The following is a 23236-nucleotide window of genomic DNA, read 5'->3' on the forward strand; positions in this document are numbered from 1 at the left end:
TATTGCAGATCCGATCAATCAATGCGGCAGCTTCACTGGGGATTTAGCAGCAAACAAATGTACACTGTATATTTTACAATTGATTTCTTTTCAGAATGTTGTAGAATCAATCTGTAACTCTTACCCATCTGTCCACCATGAAAAATGTACCACGGTGGTAAAGTAACTGTTTTGAAAAGGTCAGGTGACACTCGAAACAAAGAGCTTAAATTTTTCTTACTTTACATTCATATAGCATGACTGCGGGGTAGGAGACAAATGACAGGTCAAGGCAGTGCATTAAAATGCAACTCTAGGGAAAAAAAAGATGTAAAATTAACTAGTGAATTGCTAATGCAATCTGGAAAAAAAGGTTTCTCCAGTGCTAAATTCCGGGAAGCTTCAGGCAAGTCCCCAGTGGTAGCTCAAACTTACCTTATCTCCACAAACATTGTATTATTCTAAGCTCCAGATTTACCCCATTCACTCTCCTATACTGCTTACTGGTCAGTTGACAATGGAGGAAGGAGTTTTTACAAGATTCCCTACACCCAGAAGTACCTAGTTGTTCTCTTCTTTCTCTGCAGTAGTATAAGCAGCTGTTTGGTCCAGGGTTTATGTCAAGCTGTTTCTTTGCCTTGTACAGGCAAACCTATATCAACCTATATATCATGAAAATGCTGGTTGTATGGCTGGAATGCCTATTTTCTTTCTTAAATACTTTGAGTCACCTACCCAGAACAAGTATGTGAATAGGGCCTTCTAATTATCCTTATTTACATACTTGTTCCAGGTCAGTAACTGGGCAGCATGGTTCATTTTCTGTTCCTATTCAGATCTATAGATTAGTTCCTGTGACAGGCAAAATTATTAGTTGCTGATGTATAAGTTTTTTTTTCTAGAACTGAAAAATAACTTTTCAATTCCTGTCATTACTATTAAAAAGTCTTTTTTTTTTACCAGTGTTACTTTCTTGTATGCACAGGACTGTCTGGTGGCTGAAGGTGATAGGTACAGTGCAATGCACAATTCTCATATGTAGCTGGGATGTATTGTTTAACCTGGACAACTTTAAACAAAATTAATATCATGTAATGCATTTGTATGTATGTTACCTAAACACTTTGCTTTTTATATTAATTTATGTTTCCATCTGACCTCATACAGAGTACTTTGAAGTCCTGGAGCTTGTGTTCTCCCAACTCCACGTCTTACTTGAAGCAATCGAAACATATTAAACATTACAATTTCCCAGTAATATCCTGTAAATGATTTTCAGCCTTTTACTCCATCGGCAAGTTTACTTTATTGACTTCAGAAATGTACTTGCCGGCTAATTTGTCTCATTTTCTATTGGCTGCCTGGCTGAAATATTACAAGCGACTAAGTTGGACTTTAATATGTTGGCTTTAATCTTTGCCAGGTTCGGAGAAGCATTCATAGCTATCAGCTGTCTCTGTTTTTCGAGCTATGATACCACTTTGGACCAAAGAATTCTCCTTTCTCCACTAACATTTAAAATATACTACGGATCCTGCTGTTTAGACATTTTGTTTTTCCAGTGTGCTCCAAAAGTATAAAAAAAAGTTTTTTTTCTTTCTTTTTCTTTTTTTGCTGTTCTTAATGTAAAATTAATAATTCCTAAAGATCACAGAAATAAACACAGGTCTCTGGGAGTTTGTTGATAGGCATACACTTTGGCCAGTATTTATAAAATAGGGAATCTGACATTCCCTCAAACATTCCCTGGTGGGAATCAATTACTGCGATTAAAATACATGTACCTGAAAGATTCCCACCAGGGAATGTTTGAGGGAATGCCAGATTGATGATAAATAAAGCCCTTTGTGATTTTATTTACCATTATTGCAATCTGTTTAACATTGTGATCGACTAAGTATTCAAATTAGCATTCACTTGTTCAGTAATTGATTTGAATTATTGTCTGTCTTGCCAATTTTATGTAATTGAAATATCAATTGCAAAACCGAAACTGGTTTCAATTTCAGAACAATGATTGCTAAAATATTGATCAAAAATATGAATTGTTTTGATCGAATGGTAATTTATCAATGTTTTTGTTTAACTGATCACCTAATCCAAGGCTGCTTCATCCCTTGAGGGCCACATATAGGTCAGGATTGCCTACTCTTTACAGTAGACAGTAAATAAAAATGTGCCTTTAGATCTTGACCATGTGGGTGGACAGCCATCATTGAAAATATTGAATAGTGTGTGGTTGGCTTTATAAACACCTGCTGGTGGTTCACATTGTATGGCTGGCAAATTGACAAGATTGACAAAAGCTGTAAACTATAAAAATCAACGACTCCTTAATTCTAGATGCAGGGATAAATACTTTAATGTACATATTTGGGCATGGGTTCATAAAACAAACTAAAAATTCAGAAGATTCTAATGCATAGAGGTGTGCAGAGTGAATGTGATAGGGAGGAGAATAACAAGAAGCCAATTAGTTGTGCTGCAGTGTTTATGTCCTAACAAGGATTGATGTGAAAAGCAAAAGGACAAAGAGTTATCAGCCAGCTGTTTCTCCTTTTGCGTTCCATTCCCAGGCTGTAGGAGGGATAAGACCTGTAAGTTCTTCCAAACTGTAGCAGATAATATTCTTTTTATTTCTATTTGGTATGTGTCAGTGACTACACAACTATGGAAGTCTGTGGATCAACAAGACAGCCTGACAACTAACAATATCAGACTTGAAGTTCATCAGTGGCAGATTACACTTTTCCTTAGTACACTTTTCATCCAAGATTAATACTGGCATTCTATTATGCCAGCACATATATACCCATTTTACTCATATACCCATATAAAGGGACCTCCGGTCATCAGAAGAGCATCAACTTGTGAAAAGTAGGACGTGACCACAGAACTGAGGATAGGACAGTGTAGACAGATGCAGACTTTTCAGTAACAGGGGAAAATGCTGTCAGTCAGGATACCGTTGTTTCCCTGTAAAAGAGAGCTGAGCTGAAGATGTCTAAAGGTCACATAAATGTGAACACTTCTAGAATACAAGCATGAATGCTTATGTGCCTGTTGGGCATAGGAAAGATTTCCGGTAGACTGGCCGCTTACTAAGATTCAGCTGCTGTCCAGTGGAAAGACCTTGTTTTTTTAGCACTTAATTTAAATATTTAATTGATTCAGATCTTTTTAAGCACATTTCAATGTGTTGGAGGAGTGTGTTTTAGCATTTGATTTCCATGTATCAAACTGTTTAGTCTTCTTTTAAATGTTCCCCTACCACAATACTTTTCACCACTCCTAAATTCCATGTGCATTCAGCACAGTGCCCATCCATTCCTATGACTGGAGCCAAGCCACTTTGTATAGCTGAGGGCATGAGTATAGACCTTCCATCTAAATGAAGTAGAATTAAATGGACCCCACATGGCCAGCTAAGAGAAACCTGGGTTTAAGACATGTATATTGAAAACGTGTTACAGTGTAGGCCAGTGGGTTTGAAAGAAACTTAGGTGAGCTTTATTCTATCAGTGTGAGGGAGAAACAAACCATTTTATAGTGTTCCTGCTGGTACAACCCAAGGCAACAAGACAGGATTGCTGACCACTTAGTTTTACAAGTATTTAACAGATTTCAGGTCAAAATATTTAGAAAAAAATCACATACAATTTCATCGACATTTGCTGGGCTTGCAAATTAGAATTATACGTTACTGATTTTATAATAATTGTTCCTCAAAGCAGCCAGTTGTCCTAACTTGAAGTCTCATAGCCATCAGTAAATAATTAAGACAAATTTGTGATTGTCCATCCAAAAGCTCATTTAGTGGCTGTTCTTCTAACTCTTCCAAAAAGAAGCAGAAACAAAGAAAAGAATTGTGTGTTAAACAGTTCTGCAGCTGTAAAATTGTCTTGCGGTCTTGTGGTGGAGGAGTGCAAAGTTGTATTTTACCTGTCTCCAAATGATCTTTTAGATGTATGAACCATAATGATGGAGCAGCAAGACACCACTTTCAAATGGCGTGCCATGAAATTTAAACCTTTCTGATTATAACCTTTACAGTAGTAAATTGGAAGTTTTATGAAAATCATAATTCTTCTTAAGTGTTTGGGATTATGCAAGGTCTTGAGTGGAGAAAAAGAAAGATTTTGACTCTTTAATGGCAGTGTTTTATTACTAGTTTATTTCAAACCATACATAACTTGGTAATATTTATTTGTCTTTAATTTGCAGAATGTTTAGGATCAAGTTCAGCACTCAATGTTCCTCATGTTAACTAGAAGTATTTTTCTCAAAGTTGTTCTTTAAATTAGACATTTACAAATAATATTTATAGGAATTAAAATCTAAAGTTGGCCATGCATATAAGAACTTACTGGCAATTGCAACCACTTATAATACATATGAGATTAAATGTAATTGCTTGAGACAATCTACTACCTGTAGAGTGTTTAGTTTTAGTCTGAGCTGGAGGGAGACACTGTGTTCCTTAACTATAACAAAAAAAATGCCTTTATGTTTATTTATATTATTATTATTAATATTATTATTATTATTATTATTAAGGACAAATCAATTGATAGGCATTACAGCTCCAATAAATGTATTTGTGTGTATTTAAATGTTTGCCTGGAGTTTAGCTTTAAGGAATGAAAAAGCCAGAAATAGACCTTTCTGTATTTATTTTTGTTTTTATTAACGTTTTTTACCATTATATATTTAATCTGCCCAGCATGCATTTTAAATGTGTAAATATCCTTTTTTCTGGTTTAACCACATCAATATCCAGCAACATCTAATAGAAAATTACCAGCTTTCACACTCTGCATGCAGGATTAAGTATAATGGTTCATAGAACCTCCTGGGATTTACCCACTATAAATGAGACCAGAGTATATTAGTGTGGGGCTGGGCTCATGGCCAACACTACAGGTCCAGGCAGTTCAAATTAACCTCCACCATCCTAGAAAAATAGCAGATCTATTAAATAACATATGCACAAATCATAAATGCTTGCTGATCAATACCAGCCAATCAAATATTTGCTTTTATTAACTACCAGAACGGTTTCTCATACTTATTTAATTATGTGTCCTTTGCAAGGCTAGGTTTTTACTTTGTACATGTCCAAACAAATTAAAAGAAATTAGTAAAACCTTTTTGGAAAGAACAAAGGCACTTTTCTGATGGGAAACATTATTTTGTACTTACATTAATATATACATAATTATTGGTTTAGTAGTAATAGTGTGCTTAATTAATAGATATAAAGGTTATTTAACTGAACTGCAGCCGGATATAACAGCACAAATTAATGCAATTGTGCAGTCATTAAAAAAATATTATTTCATTTTTAAGTCTAGTTGGTGTAAGTAACTGAATCTGTTTTTATATCAGCCCATGTAATACCCCACACAGCAGCGCCCCGGCTGGAGGAGGAAGGGGTAACATAGGAGCAAATCAGACACTGTTGTATTCTGTGTTCTGAAAGGATATACACTGGCAGGAGGTGAGTATATTATATTAGTACCAATATTGTACCTATATTGTGCACAAATGACAAATCACTTAGACATCACTTAGCAATTCCTTTTTATGCTCAGCTTTTCCATTTATTGTAATTGACAAAATTAATTGATATTATTTGGAACATATTTTTACCAAATTGACCTAACAGTCCCTACAGTGGAGAAAAAACAATAAATCAAAACAGTGACCCAAAACAGGAGTGATGTGTGTTCACAAAGTAAATGTTCACTTATCTTGGTAAATGAGTTCAATTAAAGGAAACATTCCAAAGATCCAATCATGTGCAAAGGTTTTGATGATGATTGAAGTCAGTGCAGCTATCTATCTATCTATCTATCTATCTATCTATCTATCTATCTATCTATCTATCTATCTATCTATCTCTCTATCTCTCTCTCTCTCTCTCTCTCTCTCTCTCTCTCTCTCTCTCTACCTATTTATCAAATTTTCATCTATCTTCTGATAAAGATTAATGATATCTGTCTGTCCATCTAACCTTTATCGATCATCTGTCCACCTATCTATCCTTTACCTTTGTTCACATAGTAAATATATATATTGAGATGCACTTAGCCATACATACAGCATGTGTGTATATATATATATATATATATATATATATATGTATGTAAATATATATGTGCACATCAGCTGAGTGGCCTGCTGCAGATACAAAGTAGCCCTGTTATTAGGGTCATTTTTTAGATGGAGTTATTTTGTCATAACATTTTTTACATCAGGAGCTCTACACACAGCAGAGCAGCTTTCTGACCCTGCTAGCATCAGACATATAGTAATGGCAAATTAAATCAGCGGTCACATGCCCCCTGACATGAGCGTAATTATGATAGATATCGCTGTGAACGCATATGACCTGAGCCCCGTATAATTCCGCCTGGTGGTGCAGCCATTGTCCGGACCCCAGTGAGTGCAGCCCACAGCTGAAGATGAAAAAACATAAACACCTTGCTATAATTACATACATTAAGTCTCTTTAAAAGCCGGTATTATTACCAGTCTGTGCACAGGGACACCGCTGGGGAAAGAGCCGGCTACTAGGGGCATGCATTATGGAAACAGTGCAGGAATATTTTTTTCTCTTTTTTGGTTTTGTAAATATTTATTAGCCACAAAAAAAGAACTCAATACAACTCAAAAGAAATTAGTTTGAATTATAGGATTTGGTGTTGATGTTTAAATAGTTTTATTTACTGTAAAATCCAATACTAGCTTGAATTGCAGGCCTGGCTCACCCTATATTAGATTGTATTTCCTGAAGAGATCCTAGCACTAGACCATTAAGTTCAACAACATCTTCTAATAGTATAAAATCTGCATCTAACATATTTTAAGTATAATGTTTACCCATAAAAGCCTCCCTTGTGTAGCCAAACAAAATACCTGGGAGTGCTGCTGGTTTCCGCCATCTTGGATGTAATGTCAGAAGGAGTTCAGTGGGAGCTAAAGGGCTTCTAAATTAGTGACAAGTGGTAGGAATTCCCTCTATAAAGTTGTGGTTAGAATATCATCTTTATAGACAACTAAAACATCTTTGGGGTCATATAGCCGGCTCTACCAGGTGGTGTTGGCACCAGAACTATGCAGGTAATATCAAATGGAAAGTCAATCAGCCACAGTTCTAGGAACCCCTAACATCCTCTGATGGAACCCTGGTTAGGAATGGCAGCTCCATAGTGTTCTTCTGCAATCTGGGCACTCCCAACAGAGGAGAGGGGTATGAAGTGGAAGTTGGAGGGGGGCTGAGCTAGACCATGGATCCATGGAGTAGTTACAAGATCTAGCATGTTCAAAAGCACATTATAAGCACATAAAAAACATTTATGGAAAAGAAAAACACTACAACCATTTACACTACTTGATTGTTATGTGCTTTTACCTGCATATTTTTCAGTTGTTGACAGGGCCTCTTTAATCAAACACAGTCACCTGGCAAAGGGACAGTGTCTATGTGACTTATACCCTGAATCACTTTATATTCAGCCCTCCATTGATCCTAGTATGATGCAGACAACACTGTTCATTCTATAGAGTGGAGAGGGGAGGGAGAAGCAGGAGACACTCCGCTGCGTCCTCTCCATTTGCACACAGCAGCAGTTGTTCCTGGTTTTTGATCTGGAACAAGATTCTGTAGGAATATTTATAGACATCTTTCAGGTTATAAAAATGAGGGGTGACAATTTTGATTTATGTGCAATGCGCAAAGCAAAAGCAAAGCCTCCCGTCTTCCTATTTTGTCAGGTTCCTTCTGGTCACATTCATAATTATACAGATGACCACTAGATGGAGTATTATTATCTGTATATGACATATTGGAATCTAAATATGGAACAGCAAACTCACAAACATGAGAGCGCAGGCTCCCTGACCCAGGTGATTGACATGGAAACTTAAGTGGGAAGGGGTGCAACAAAACAAGTTATTCTTGAATAAAAGAAGTCAGTTTAGACCCCAGACCTTGTGGTACAGTACCAATTTTCCCATTCTGGGTGTGTGATTTGTGTTGCCTATATTTGCACCACACTACATTACAGGATGTGCAGTATTGTGTACATAAATTGTTTGCTCTTTATAAAACCATAGCTGTGTGTTACGTTATGTGATTCTTGGTGTACACTGATACTTTTTCAGCCTTGTATTGCAGTTTTTGCTACTTGCATTCATTTTGCTGGTGTGCCTATTATTACCATGGATATTTCTGACAATACAATGTCACTGTCCCTTAGTTGTGCTTCGGTCACCCTGCCACATACTTTCCTAATGGAGACTATGGGCAGCTGTGCTGATGGACATTGTGGAGGCATATTTAACTGTTGTCACTATTACAATCTGAGAAATATCTTGTATCTAAGTGGCTGCGAAAAGATGTAGGGGATCAGCAGCACTGAAAACGGTATATTTCCTATATAACAAATAGTTATATACAACACTAGCAAAATCCATGTTAATCCATTAGCTTGTACATCTACTTTAAATCTGGTAAGCAGATAAAAAAGTAATGCACATTTGTATTTATTAATTTATAATGAAATGTATTTATATTGCATGCTGTGTAGGTCCGTGATTTGGACTTGGATTTATCCTTCTGAAATCCTCTGTACAGCAGAGCTCAGGCAGGGAGACGCAGCACAGGGAGCCAATCAGTTATACAACAAGGAGCACGCTGATAAGAACAGAGAGCAGATAAATGAGCCCATCCATTTGCTGCTTCTCCTTCACTGTCCAATCACAGACAGGGGGAGGGATAAGACCTGTAAGTGTTACCTAACTGCAGCAAAGAAAAATCAGGTCTTCTGCTTTCCCTGACGCGACTGTGATGCACTTAGCTGTAACTGTTGCGTATTTTTTATAGCTTCTAGTCCCAACAAAAGTTAATTATTTCATATATCCCCAACAAGTACAAAGTGATTCCAACACAAAGCTGGGGCAGACTAGTGTGGCAGAAAGCACAAAACAATCGCTATGTGCACATGTCCTAAACGCATGGAAATGCACAGAGTGGGAATGAATTTGCACGCTTTCAAAAGCTGCGCGCATTCCTTCAGCTTTAATTTGCCTTTTCCAAATAGTTCTGTGAAAATGACTTCATGCTTCTGTAATTGTGAATCCGGCAGATGAAGGTGCAGACTGTCCCCCATCCCAGTCAATGCAAATTCTCCATCTGCATAAAGTTACAGAGATGGGAGAGAGAAGAGGGTTCAAATGTCTCTGTAATGGCAGCTGATAAATATTCATCCCCAGCATCTTTCATCTATATAATATTTTGAAGGGATTTCATTCAGTCCCCTTTGCTTTATTTTTTCAGAGCAGCCCCTGACATTTAAGAGATTCTCTTTTGTGCACTTGTATAGTCAAAGTTAAATGAATAAGCCTTTTAAAGATATTATGTCATGTAGGTTGAGCCTGGAAGACGGTTCAGTCTCTATTGGCTAATTGGGAGGCAGGAGGGGAGGGCTTGACAGACTAAGCTGTATTACTTGAGCGCTGGCTCAGGGATTTTCTGTGGGTTTGCCCACTAGTGCAGCAGCTGCTGATGGTGCTCAGCAGCCAAACACAGACCCAACAGCAGAGAGAACTGAAAACGGGGACTGGGGAGGACTGACAAGCTCCCACTGTGAATCCTTAGCCTTGTAAAGTCTCCTAGGTGACCCTAGAAGCTTTTTCCACCAATATCTCACCAATGTAGCATCCTTTTAAGGGTCTCAAACATTTTTTGTTACATTGTTGCAAGTCTGGAACACAAAATTCAATCCATTTTTTCTCAAAAAATTAAACTTGATGAATGGCATTATCTTAAGTTGGGCTTTTGTCTCTGTCAACCCCCTCCCTCTGGGACTCTTGGAGGGTGTCCGGTTTGTGAATAGGGATCTGGCTATTAGCTGCTTTTCCACATTGTGCCGGATTTAATGCTGAGACATGCTAAACAATAGCCTGGGAAAGGGACAAGCGAAGGACTATGGAAAAATCCAGTAGTGAGGACTCTTCCATACATCGAAGTCCATCTGTGGATAGCAGGGATTCGGCAAAACCGTCTACCTCAAGTAGGGACTTTGGTCGAGGATTCACAGCTGGGGCTTTTTTTGGCACTTCGGGATCTCGTACGCAGAGTCATGCCGGCGTGAAAAGGGACAAGTACAGCGCTCCTAAAGGTGGCAAATATGTTGTGTTTTACCTGGATCTATCGTTTGTTTTTCTTCTAGAATTCAAAAAGTGCAACATGGCTCGTGGCTGCCTCTGTTGTTTGAAATACATGATGTTCCTCTTTAACTTGATATTTTGGGTAAGTGTAACTTTATGTTTTCTTTTTATATAAAGTTGTCTTTGCATTTGTATTGCCCTGTCTAACCTTATATCACCTTATTGGATTTTATGAACCCTGTCCAGTTACTCCATATCATAAGGCAGCATCTGTGCAGCAAATTCAGGGTTAAGTTTTTGCCATACAAGGTTTTTGGAGCTACTGCATATTCATAAGGGTTAATAATAAACAGCAATGATTGCTTTACAGTTTGCATGATTTGTTTGGCTTATAAGAATACACGGTTAATAAATTTATTATATTTTTGTACGTTTCCAAATACAATTCTTGTACATGGTTCTACCTCTGCTGCCAAAAATCAAAATGATGCACATTTGCCTCTTGGGCCAAACTTTCAAATTGAAAAGGCACAGCTGGAGCAGTTTGCATGCTGAACATTTACATTACCAGGTATGACTAGATTTTCCATCTCAGACCTGCAAATACCTTACAGTAGCTGCAGGAGTCAATTATTCCTCTCATGGGCCAATCATCTTCAGATCAGGACAAGATCACACACCAGCCTCGTGATTTATTGCTTTTTTCCCTTTAACTGCAAAATCCAAGCATGCAGATTCCTTGCTGAGATGCTGACTTGCATCCGCTCAGCCATTGGGAACAGATATTTAAACATGCAGCATTTTTGGCAGACAATATTTTTTTGTGTGACAGCAACATAGTCATGGAGCAGGAGGCATTAATAATAATCAGGTGACCCTAAGGGATAAAATAGGAAAATAATTATTTGCTTCTCTTTAGATATTGTATGGTTTGATGGTTGTGGTCAGGCTAAGGGTTATACTTATATTATGAATAAAAATGGTATATATATATCCATATTCCAACTTTTGAAGGTGGCAATATAAGGTCACAAAGTGCATGTAAATTGACATTTAACTCACATTGCCCATTATGCACTTGTGTGTCATCTTAAGGATACTGACCAAAGTGACCCCAGGCTCTGTGGGTTTATGCATGGATAATTAATTATGGATTTGGAGTTGTAGCCATCTTTCAAGCTGCTGCCAGCTGCTACAATTAAAATAACTTTTGACTATCAGGCTGGGGGAAGGGGGATGGAAGGGCCATACAGTAAAAGCAAGCAATGCACCAAAGACACCTTTGCTATTTCTTGTGAACTACAAAGAAAAAATAAAAGGATCATCATGCTGGTAATTGTATACATGCCAAAAGCAAGGGTTAAGGAAACACTCCTGATTTTGGCACAGTCCCATTTTCTGAGATAGATGAGCTCGGCACATGGCACTGATCTGATCCGGCTTGCGGATGAAGGAGCCTGCTTAAAGAGCAGGTCCACTTTGGGATATAAGTAAAGACCTCTGTCGCCTGACTGACTGTGTAGTGACGCAGGTGTGGTAATAAAAGAGTTAAACTGACCACCCTAGGAACCCCCCATCCCCTATGACTCCCTCTCCAGCAAGGAGGCTGGGCTGCTATTTAAAACAGGCTCAGTGCAGTGATCTCCCAGCTGTAATCAGAAAAAGATAGATGTGCTTATGCCGCATTATTAGTTAGTGAAAAGCCCCTATGTGGCACTTTATACCATCGATTAAACTCGCTCTTTCTGCCGCGCACTCTCTGCGCAACCCGTAATATATTCTGTCATAGCAGCAGCCTGCGATATCATTGCAGAAAGCAGCAGAGGCATGGCGAGTTTATATTACAGCCCTCATATTCCAAATTCTAGTCATTTCAAAGAATTATTACAATTTGTTTCCAGATTTATTTCCAAATGAAATGGAATCCATGGTGGTTTTGCTTTCCTTTTAGGTGAATATAGAGACTTTCTACTATTTGTAGTTTATCCGTATTTATGTGCATGGAGTATAAGTCAAAAGCCATGTACACACGTTAGATGATTCTCACCCAAGACGTATGGTCGTACTTGTCTCATTTGATATGTGTACAGCAGCCCCCTGACATTGTTCATCAATCTGCCATGATCAGGATTGGCTGCTTTGCATTCCTATGGAGGAGAGCACAGTGGGGGTCACTTGCTAGAACTGAATGATGCTGTGTGCCAAAGCTCCTTCATTCACCATAGATTGTTTCCAGCAACAGTCATCTGACATCAGTACAGGGCTAATGTCTTCCTGTCTTATTTTGCAAGCCTGAGTCTGCTGAGACCGGAGAAGGGCAGTGAAGTCTTTGCCTTAATTTGGAGTTAAAAGCTGAACTCCAGGCAAACAGAAATATATAATACATCTTACAACTCTGCCACACAGCTTACACCTGTCTGGAAGGGCAGGATAACTGATTAAGACACCCACAGATCTGGTCCCTCCCCCAGCCTGTGAATGGGCAGTGAAAGAAGAAGCAGCAGCTTGTTTCTCTGTCACTCTGCTCTTTCCTTCTCCAAGGATGCGCCTTGTTATCACATGATCATTGCAGCACAACTTACTGGCTATTGTATTATAGAATACAGAGACTAAATATTTGTGTATTTTGAATTTGCCTGGAGATCAGCTTTATGCATAATAGGTCATTAAAGCAATATTATTCCCCAAACATTTTGCAGTTCCAGAAATGTAAAACATAAAAGCCAGATTGAAGGTGACTCTGATATTTGCTTTGTGGCAGAGCTACACAACCCTGTGGATCTTCAGCATTGGACATACTTCTCAGATGCCTGGAACCCAACTACATGCTGTGGTTGCACTTGCTGGCCGCTAAGCATTCAATGGGGGTCCAGGCTGACACTTGCAGATGCTGAGGATTCCCCAGCCCTTGTAGCTCTGGAATAAAGCAAAAATCACTGTCACGGGTAAGTATTATAACTCTTCTTTTGCAGGGTGTTGTAGTACTATGATACTACTAAGAAGTATCAGAACCTGATATTGTAATATAGAAATATGGCTGCCTTCATGTATGTATAAAGTTACACCTTGTTAATGGCAACACATAATGATTAGTTTATTTACACTTGCTGATCTATTTAAATGTGCATTGATTTAAAAAAAATGGCAAAAAAAAAAATCAATATTTTCCTCCATAAATTGCCTGACATACACTGGACTGGCCACTAGAGGGAGACTGGCATTTACCCAGCAGTCTTTTCATCTTTTAAATAGCTTGTGAAAATAAGGAACAGCAAGGGAGATGTGAAATGTTAGTGATATATCAAATGTGTACTTGCTAAAAAAAAATACCCCTTTAAAAGATCAAAGATAAGCAAGGACAGTGAAGTGACCAGTTTGGCTAATTGTAATTTCCCATTTGACATTATGTACTTTAATATAGGTGATTTGGATAGGCAATCAGTGCTCTATACAATGTTTAAATGTTTATGTGCTGGAACGATAATAGGGAGGTTAAGGAGGCTATGAAACTAAAGTCCTAGCATGTCTTTGCGTGGGGTTCCTATAGTTCATCAGCAGCTGGGGAGCCAAAGTTTGCTAAGTCATGACTTTTGACTTCCTAGTCCTTAAAGCCTGAACAACAGCCAGGCAGTTGATCTGATAAACAGCTGAACCAGATGTGTCGGAATTGCAAAGTATTGTTAAAGTAAGGCTGACTGCTAAACATAGATGAAATAAACCTGCCACAGAAACAGCTTTTTCTAACCAATTCTGAACTTTACACAACCTCTTAATATAGCATACCCTCTGCTGCAGTAAAGTAATGCTTACAGGTCTTGTCCTTCCTCCAGCATGTGACTAGACAGTGATAGGTGAAGCAGCAAACTGATGAGTGTACTCTGCTTCTTTTTCCTATCGGCATGCTCCTTATTAGCTCCTTAGCACTTTAACACAACTGATTAGCTTCTTGTGCTGCTTGTCCCTCTTCCATTCTAACCTCTGCTCTACATGGACTTCAGTAGGCTTATACCAATTCTAATGTAGATAATTACCAACTTGATGTTGTATTACTGCAGTACAAATCTGCAACATTCTATGTATTTTATATCTGCATGGAGTTTTAAAGAATGCAGCATTGTCACCTTTGCAGTAACACAATGCAACATTAATAAATGAGCCCTGATTTGTAACCAGTGCATGTCTAGGTATTTTATCTGTATAGTTGCAAATATCATAGTTTTCCATATGTTTTCCTTGAACTATTTATACATTTTATAATGTATCATTGTTTCTTTTTGATCATTTACTTTCCCATGACAAAGTGGTTCCAAGTTTCCCCATGTGCTGTAGCCCTTCTGTACTCTGTTGCCTTTCACTATTACTGTTGTTCAGCATGATCCTACAGGTCCTCTTTACTCTCCCCTTACGGTTTGTAGTGTTTTTGTATTTGCAAGGTCTGTGTTTATTACCAGTGTTTTTGTGATTGCTTTGTACCATCTGCTCCTGCTTCTTACAGAGATTAAAGATGTCTGAGCTGAGAGCAAGCATGCTTATAGCTTTTAATTATGATGTTGGGATTTTGAGATGCAGCATATCAAAGAAATTGTACTGGTATGGTGTACACACAGAGGATATAGAGGAACCAGTCTGCATGAAAGATGACCTTTTATTAAAATTTAATTATTATATCAAAAGGTCAAGTTTTTTTTAGGAATTCCAATAATATATTCAGAACCAGCATAAAAATGGAATAAAGCTTTGATGATATGACACGTCTTGATCTTCCCTGAATATTTGCTTGATTTTGAAGCTGTCATGGGCCCCATGTAATTACAGTATAGGCAAGGAAAATATTAAAGTGTAACTCGAATGGAGACAAGAGCTAGCACCTCTTTCACATGTAGCTTGACTTGAAATTCAATGACATCAATGCCTTAGAAGCTCTCGAATCTCAGGTTCTCAATATGCCAGTTTCCTGGAATTCCCCCTTAGTTGTATGGGTAATATAATATAAAGTCTTAAGCTGGGCAGTCACAATTTCCTGATTAGTTTTATTCTTTTGCATATTAATTATAGATATTTTAGTAAATTTGCAATCGTTTTCCTCATATGCCTGGCAGCAAAATATATATACCTTATTTATAGGAAGTGGTTGATTTATTGCTATAATTTTATGCCTCGCCCTGCTTTAATTAACTATTCCTTCTTTATTACTAGTATCGCACAGCAGGGACATAAATCACTTTTTTATAATTTTCATTTTGCCTAATGAATTAACTCGTTGACATAAATTTGGGTAATATGGCAGCACTCCATGAAAATAATAGGAAATTAAAGTCTAATCATCCTGTCTACACATACGGCCACAGAAACGTATTTAGAGGATACATTGCATGGGTTTAGAAGTTTTCCTGGGAAAGTGTTTTTCTGTACACAGCTAACATCTTGTTTTGTGAAATGTTAAAACAAGACAACATTTTATTGTACACGGGCTTATTCCACACACATAACCTAACTAATGACAGGCAAACAAGTGTACTTGTAGGATAAAATATCCAAAAACTGTAATGTAATTTTTAACATGCTATAGTTTATAAAATAGTTAAATCTTTTTAAAACTGCAGCACCAACTAAATTTCATTGAGTTAGAGGTTACATTTATCAGATGTGTTTGTTTGCTGTGATGTACACATTTCCAGTGTGGCTAGAGGAGTATACTTTATCCAAGAGAACTCTATCCCAGGTATACCTAGAGAACATATACACGCCTCATGCTCCTAAATGATCGATCTATCTATCTATCTATCTATCTATCTATCTATCTATCTATCAATCTGTTTTTCAGCTTAAGTAGATCCTTAAACACTTTGTTGTAGTGTTACGTGCAGAACAGTTTGTATGTGTCAGATTTCCTCATGAAAAATACTCCACGTATCTGACACCTCCACATGGATGATGAGACAAGTTCTTACTCTTGGCAGAGTATATTGCTTTTTTTCTATGCTGGAAGACCAGCTACATTCTCACTCTAAGACACCAGTTAGTGACACCACAATTCACAGGAAGGTGCAGTAAGGAGCCCTGATAAATGAGACCCCTTTGATTAAACAAACAATACAGAATAAGCTGTAATATATGTAGTGGGCTTGCCCAGTAATGGGCCCCTGTGTGAGAAAAGGTGAAATAATTTGGACATCTGTAAGGACTCTTAATGAACATGAGCAGTGCCCAGGCTTATGTTAAAGTGGCACAAAGTTTCAAACACCCTCATCACATATATGTAGCCCCCAAACCCTGTGATGGTTTTTGTATAGTCTAAACAAAAGATGTTCTCCCGTATGCAAAGTCTCATACTCCCATGGCTATAAACTCACAGCAGAGCAAAGTAGTAATGGACTCCACTGCATGGAACCACTAGGTATATTTATGTCATTATAATGACTTGTAGAATAGTGTCCCTTTTATATACACTGCTGACTTTTCACCTTCCCGATCACATATCTTCCAGATGATGTACTGTTTATGCTTACACGGGTAATGATATAAATCTAGATGAGGTGGTTATGTTCAGCTCCAGTCTACTGCCTGAATGGCTGTCATCCCATCTCAGCGCTGATATACATAGTACAAAGATAGTTTGTCAGCTATTGTCCAATTTAGCTGGAAAGATGATTGACTGGTGTGTCTTGGGCTCCTATGTTTATACAGCTTCTTCAAGCAAATGTGATGCAGGAGACAAATGGAAACAAATGCGCATATTTATGAACACACACATATATATATGAAGAAACAAAGGCATGCACAAGTTTTAAAAAACAAATGGAGTGCTTTGTGGTTACCAGCTCTGTGCAGAATACCAGACCAATTGTAATACCAGAATACCAGACCCCACACTGTAAAAGTTAGCTTATAATGTAGATTGTAATTAGCCATTTTAGGTTAAAGTTCCTAACTCCTAAACAAGTAACAGAATTTACTATCATAATAGCCTTAGTAGAACCCAACAATTGTTCTGAACTTTGGCCCTGAAATAATGAAAAGGATGTACATTGCTTTTTAGTATATGTAATTATACAGAAAACTGATTGTGTGGACATGCTGCACTCACAGACCGGAGACACCGTGCAGGAAAAGTTTAGGAACTTAAGGTGGAAGTTCCTTCTAGTATAAAAAATAGTTATCGTAATAAGACTATTCTAGCTCTAACACTTTGTCCCACATGGCTTTTTTTGGCATATCCTTCTTAGCTTCAGCCCTTAAGCCGCATACACACGTCCAATATTAGTCGTTGGAAAGGATCTTTAATGATCCTTTCGAACGACTAGCACTGCACCATGCATGAACGAGTGCTGTACATACAGCACCATTCTGCTTTAAGGGGAGAACGACGGAGTGGCTTCCGCTGCACGCTCTCCCCTTCACTTTCATTACGATCATTCGTCGTCCTTGTATCTTCCAGGACGGTCATTTGGACAATGGACGACTGGTGCTGTACACACGCCAGATTCTCACCTGATATCGGTCCTGAGCCAAGAGAACCTTGAGAACCAAGAGAGCCAAGAGAGTCCTGAGCAAGAACCGTTGGACGTGTGTACGTAGCTTTAGGCAAGTCCCTTCTCTTCTCATTTTCCCACAGACAGGTTCCCCTGATCTTCTGAGGTTTATAAAGTTAAAAAGGTAATAAAAATACATTAAAAACCAATTAGGATTGTAAAAGAGTGGGGCTAAAGATTAGAACTGACTTATTTTGCAAAACAGGTAGAAGGTCAGCTTTACTTACTACTGAAGTGGTTGGAGATTGGGAACATTCTACTGGGGAAATGTTGCATGAGACTAGCTTGAGATACCAGTCATTTAAGTCCTCCAATGCTCCCAAATTCCTCCAATAAATTGGGATTAGTACACATTCCACCTTTGTGACACCAATGCCTCATAGGCCCATTGAAGAAGTTGGGATTGTCATGGATTTCCACATGCAGTTGGCAGTGGCCAGGAAGTAATGGCAAAGTCCTCACCATTTTTATGGTTAGCCTACCCTCATTTTTCTAGTCACCACTGTGCAATGTGTAGGGTTACCATCTCTTTGGTATTTTACCAGCCTGCTCAGTAAAAGTAGAGCCTTCTTATTGATAGGCAGGGGATTATATGCTCGGCATTTTTCCCAGAAAAGGTGAAAACCTTGGTTGTGTGGGGGCGGATGCTTATAGAAAAATATTAGGATGAATCCCACATTTAAAAGACAAGATTGACATGTCTGATAAGTATATTGATGCTGCTATTCATCTTACCAAGAGATTTTCTAACACTTCCCAACTTGTCAGGGAGGAGCTGTCAGTAATGAAGTGTGTGGATAGCTCCTCAATAAACTCATCTGTGTCTCTTCCTCGCTTGTTACATCTACGGCTGGAAGACAGCCGTGTGCTGCAGCATCATGAGTCTGGGTGTAATAAGCATGAAAATTAGGGGAAATTGCGTTATTAAATTGGACATCGATGAAATGAAGCGAAGATAGAAGAAAGATTCATGCCAGGGATGAAGGATAATACACGTCAGGAAAAAGTTCCAGATAACAAAGATGGATTCATTTAGATTTAAATGAATAATGAAGCAGAGTCTGGGAGAGGACAAGCCAGAAAAAGTTTCTGAAGTGTACCTTTCAACTAAACATTAGCAATAGATATACTTCACCCTGACAAAACCTACTTAAAAACCTGAGATGATTAACTTTTAGACTAATTCTCAGGTAAATATCTAAATACACTGCTGTTTTAAGGGAGGAAACCCTTTTCTCTGCTGCAGTTGAGTATCACTTACTGGTCTTGCCCCTCCTCTTACTACTTCTTGTAGTCATACTGATCCAGTGGCATAGACTTTGCAGATCATACACTTTAACTCTTCATCCTGAATGTTTAATTAGTTTGTTACAGAACAGTGACAATTCAATTAGTTTTGTTAACTTCACCATCCAGTAGGAGAAAAGGCAAAAACAGGCATAGTGAATGAAAAAAAGTACATCAGTTTGATAGTCCTCTTCCAAGTGCATTTCAAACTGACTTGTTAACCTGCACTTTCCTGGTATATATATATATATATATATATATATATATATATATATATATATATATATACACACACACCTAGGTAATGTCTGAATAAAAGACAAAAAAAGTAATGGAAAAAATGATGTAATGGCTCCTGTGTCGTAGCTGAAGGACAATCTCTTGATGTTTCCCAGAGTTTCACATGGACGGAGGGGGAACCTTGACAAAATGTCCTGTGACAGTTGGCACTTAGCCTAACAAGTACAGATTGGACAGCTGTTGGAGTTGCGGATAGCATGGAATTGGCCATTAATCAGCTTTCATCTCTTTCCAGTGTATACCCTTCCTCCTCTTCTTCCAGTTACAGCCTCCTCATCTCTTTCACTCTGGACAGAAAGGAATCCAATTGTTGTGTGGAGTGAGGAAGACACATGTACGAGCCTATTGTCCCATGGGTGGCTGCCATGTCTATTGAAATGTGTGTGCTATTGCTGATGATGAATCATTGAGTGTCACTGGTGTGTTTATAGAGTAAATTGATCCGCATTAGGCATTCTTACTCTGCATTATGTTTCTACCTGATGTTACTTCTAAAAAACAAAAAAATAAGTATGTAAATGTGTTAAATTAAAAATGTGTAAAAGTATAAGTATGTAGTAAGAACATATTTTGAGTTATTGTAGTTTATATGAAATCAGTAATTCATGTGACTTTAAAGTGACTACCTATTGCCATACAGGGCTAGTGAACATGTTTACCTTACTTAAAAATGTTCCGGAACACCCAGGGTAATGAAAAAAAAAATGGAGGAAGACAGTCAAGAATACTTATCTTGCACTTATAGCTTTCCTTGTACGGAGGATGACACCATTGTGCCTCCTCCCAGGGTGATGGAAATATTTGTTCCCCAAATTACTCAAGATCAGGGGCTTTTGTTTTTTAGTCATACCCCAGTCTGAACTACCTCTAAAATCTCAAACACAAGCTGTTAACTAGGCCATAAAGTTTGATATACACATGTAGACCATGGAGTTTATGGGAAACTAAATCGACACAGTGTGAACAAGACCCAAAAAACACTAATGTTTCAGCATTACTAAGCATCTATCTAAGGACATAAGTGCTGTAGGCCTGTCCATGATATTTTCTTGAATTCTTCTCCCAACTAGTTAATGTCCTGTGATCAAACTGTGTCATCTAGTCACCTGATCTAAGCTAAAAAGAACTGATAGCATCTAGAGAATTTGCTGTCACTTCTAGAATGCAGAACATCTCATGTAGCTAGGACCGCATGACAAAATGCCAGCATTTGGTCACATGATCATGACCAGTGGGAAGTATTCTCGATGATAGTATTTTAGAGGATAGGTACGTTTTTGTGATCCTACATTGTTAGTGTGGGTATGCTTTGGAAAAACTATGTAAGCTACAAAAAAATTACACAATGTTTTAAATTGATTATTTTGAAACAAAACAGGAGGCACATCGCTATGTAATACATTTAAAACCCCATCCACCTGTATTTCTATGAAGGCTTATCTGCAATCAGTGTCAGCATAGAATAAAAAAAAACAAAAGCATACATTATCTAAGAAGATCAGTGATAACAATATTCACAGCAGACCAATATTCAGCCTCAAATAGCCTTGTTCTATGAGAGTAACCTGAAGCGTTGCTGACGATTGTCTGTTATAAAGCCAGAGAACATCAAATCTATCAAAGAAGATGGAAAACGTCATTGTAACCAACCGAGATTTCTTCTGTGATAAATCTGCCTCTACTCTTGTCTTGATAATACATCAGGATTTGATGAATTCGTTTTTTTTTTCTTTTACATTTGCCTGCTATGTTACCACATTCAACCCAACCACTGCACATACAAGTTGTTTAGTTATTCTTTCCAAATGCATGTATGCGTCTCTGTCACTGCTGGCTACAAACATACTTGTGCACATTACCTCCCTTATTTTCTAGAGGTTCAATTACAGAGCAAGCATCCAAAAGGTATGGTTGGGGTAGAACTAAAGGGTATGGTTGGGGCATAGTCCAGGCTGCTGCTGGCCTCCTATACCATGAGCAGGGAGGTGTAAAAAAAAAGTATACACACACTAGAGCCTCAATAGCACACACATTACTGTTTTTCTGGCCTCTGTTAAACATATTATGAGTGGTGACTGATAAGCCAATGGATGAATGGAAAGTCAGCAGCAGTTCCTAAATGGGATAGGTTCAGGAAAGATCTGAAATGGCCCTTCTCTGCATGCAATTAGCACCTTTAGGAGTCCTTAATATGGAGATGGATATGGAGATATTTTAAAGAATAGAAGTACTTACCCATCCCAGAGTCCTCCTTCTTTGTTTCTAAAAGGACAGGAAAATCGAATTCTTTTAGAGAAGCCCCCCACTATAATGGACAGAAATAGAAATATGAGATTCTGAAGGGCTGGTGGTGCAGGGGCTTGTTCAAGGAATAACTGTATAAAAGTGAAGTTATCCTTTAATGTATGAAATACCAATAAGAAAAGAGAGGACACCAAAAATGCAAATATTATATAAGTAATCTAAAATGTTTTCAGGAGCTCTAGTCCAAGGTACTGTACCCTGGTGTCTCCAAAGCCCACCCTAGCCATCTAACACCAGAGCCTTCTTGGCTTTGGCATTCAGTTGCTGAATGGCAGGGTGGTGGTTAAAATGTATTATGGCCATTCCAAGCTTTACTCTATATCGATATGAGCATTTGTGTAATGGCTGATATATAGGAGTGGTATTTAGTACAGTTTTGTTGTCTGCTCTTTAATCGTCTTGTTGCTTTTTGCAATAGTATTCACCTAACAGGTTCACTTTTAGGCTGAAAGTTGATAAGAAGAATTTGTACCCCATTTGGTCAATTACAATAGGATGGCTAGGTCATTGTGTACTGTATTCCACCTTCTGCTTTTCAAATGCGTTATGGTAATCATAGGACTGGGAGGTTGGTTTACTACATTTTCCTGTGGCCAGCACTGAACATTGCCATAATATAAAGTAAAGAGCAAACTCTGGTACAGAAAGAGAACTAAGAAGTTGGTTTATGTTATCTGGTCATGTTACCGGTGGGTAGCTTAAAGGTTGTGCTGCTCACCGAATCCTATCACGTTCTTTAATCTTGTAATTTACAAACTGTAATTTATCTTCCAAACATGCCCTTCTCCCTTCTATAACCAGCCAGCCTATCGCTTTTATACAATCTCATTTATAATGTCGCCTGTGTTTATTGAATAGATTACAAGATTTGTGAATGTCTCACTCTGCTAAGATTAACTCCTAAAACATTTGAGAAACTTGTTCTGCTTTTGTTCAGAAGAAAGAATTTATTTGAAGATGAACCTTTGGTAGGCATGAAAGATAAATGGTGGAGATTTCCTGCTGAGCTCTATTTGTATATAAAATTGCCCTATAAAATAACCTAATTATCATGTTAATACCAATAACAACTCTTTTCCTGAGAGAAAATGTTCTTTTGTGTTGATCACATGGTTCCAACTGGCTTTCATTTTTATTTTGTTTGAAATCTTAACTTCTGTGTACGAACCCTTTTCCTCCTCCTTATTCAATCCCCTAGGCATGGGTGAGAATTCTGGGATGTTGAAAACTGTTTTCTGTACTGCTAACATTTTTTTCAACAGTTTTGGAAATGTTTGCCTGTCTGCTGATTTTAAAGCAACAAAAGTAAAGTGTCTCTAAACCCTAGAATAAAAAGTAATATATTGCTGCCTGCAAATCCCTACACTACACTTTTTTTGGTGATTCTGCAAGCAAACCTTCTGTCCAAGGGTGACAACGCTAATTTACTGCACTCCATATTTGCCCCTAGGCTGCTCTGATTTGGACAAACACCTTCACTTCTTTTCATAAGATAGGAATGAGATGTTTAATGTGTGTTTATATGTATGTATGTGTGTATGTATATATATATATATATATATATATATATATTTACTACTGTTAAAAAAGCTTCTATCTTCTTTGGTTTTATATATATATATATATATATATATATATATATATATATATATATATAT

General features: G+C 37.9%; 1 protein-coding gene across 3 annotated transcripts in view; it reads left to right on the forward strand.

Moving 5' to 3' along the window:
* TSPAN9 (tetraspanin 9) overlaps positions 1-23236 on the forward strand; it is a 247642-nt gene that overhangs the window by 130421 nt on the left and 93985 nt on the right. For 2 of the 3 annotated variants that reach the window (XM_072400384.1, XM_072400385.1), the window contains one exon: positions 10218-10297. In XM_072400384.1, coding sequence (XP_072256485.1) covers positions 10235-10297 — 63 coding nt within the window. In that variant the 5' untranslated portion in view covers positions 10218-10234. Of the gene's footprint in view, positions 1-9557; positions 10298-23236 lie in introns of those variants that run through there. The other variant, XM_072400383.1, reaches the window with a different exon arrangement.

Source organism: Pyxicephalus adspersus, chromosome 2, assembly GCF_032062135.1.
Source record: "Pyxicephalus adspersus chromosome 2, UCB_Pads_2.0, whole genome shotgun sequence".
NCBI classification, from domain to species: domain Eukaryota; kingdom Metazoa; phylum Chordata; class Amphibia; order Anura; family Pyxicephalidae; genus Pyxicephalus; species Pyxicephalus adspersus.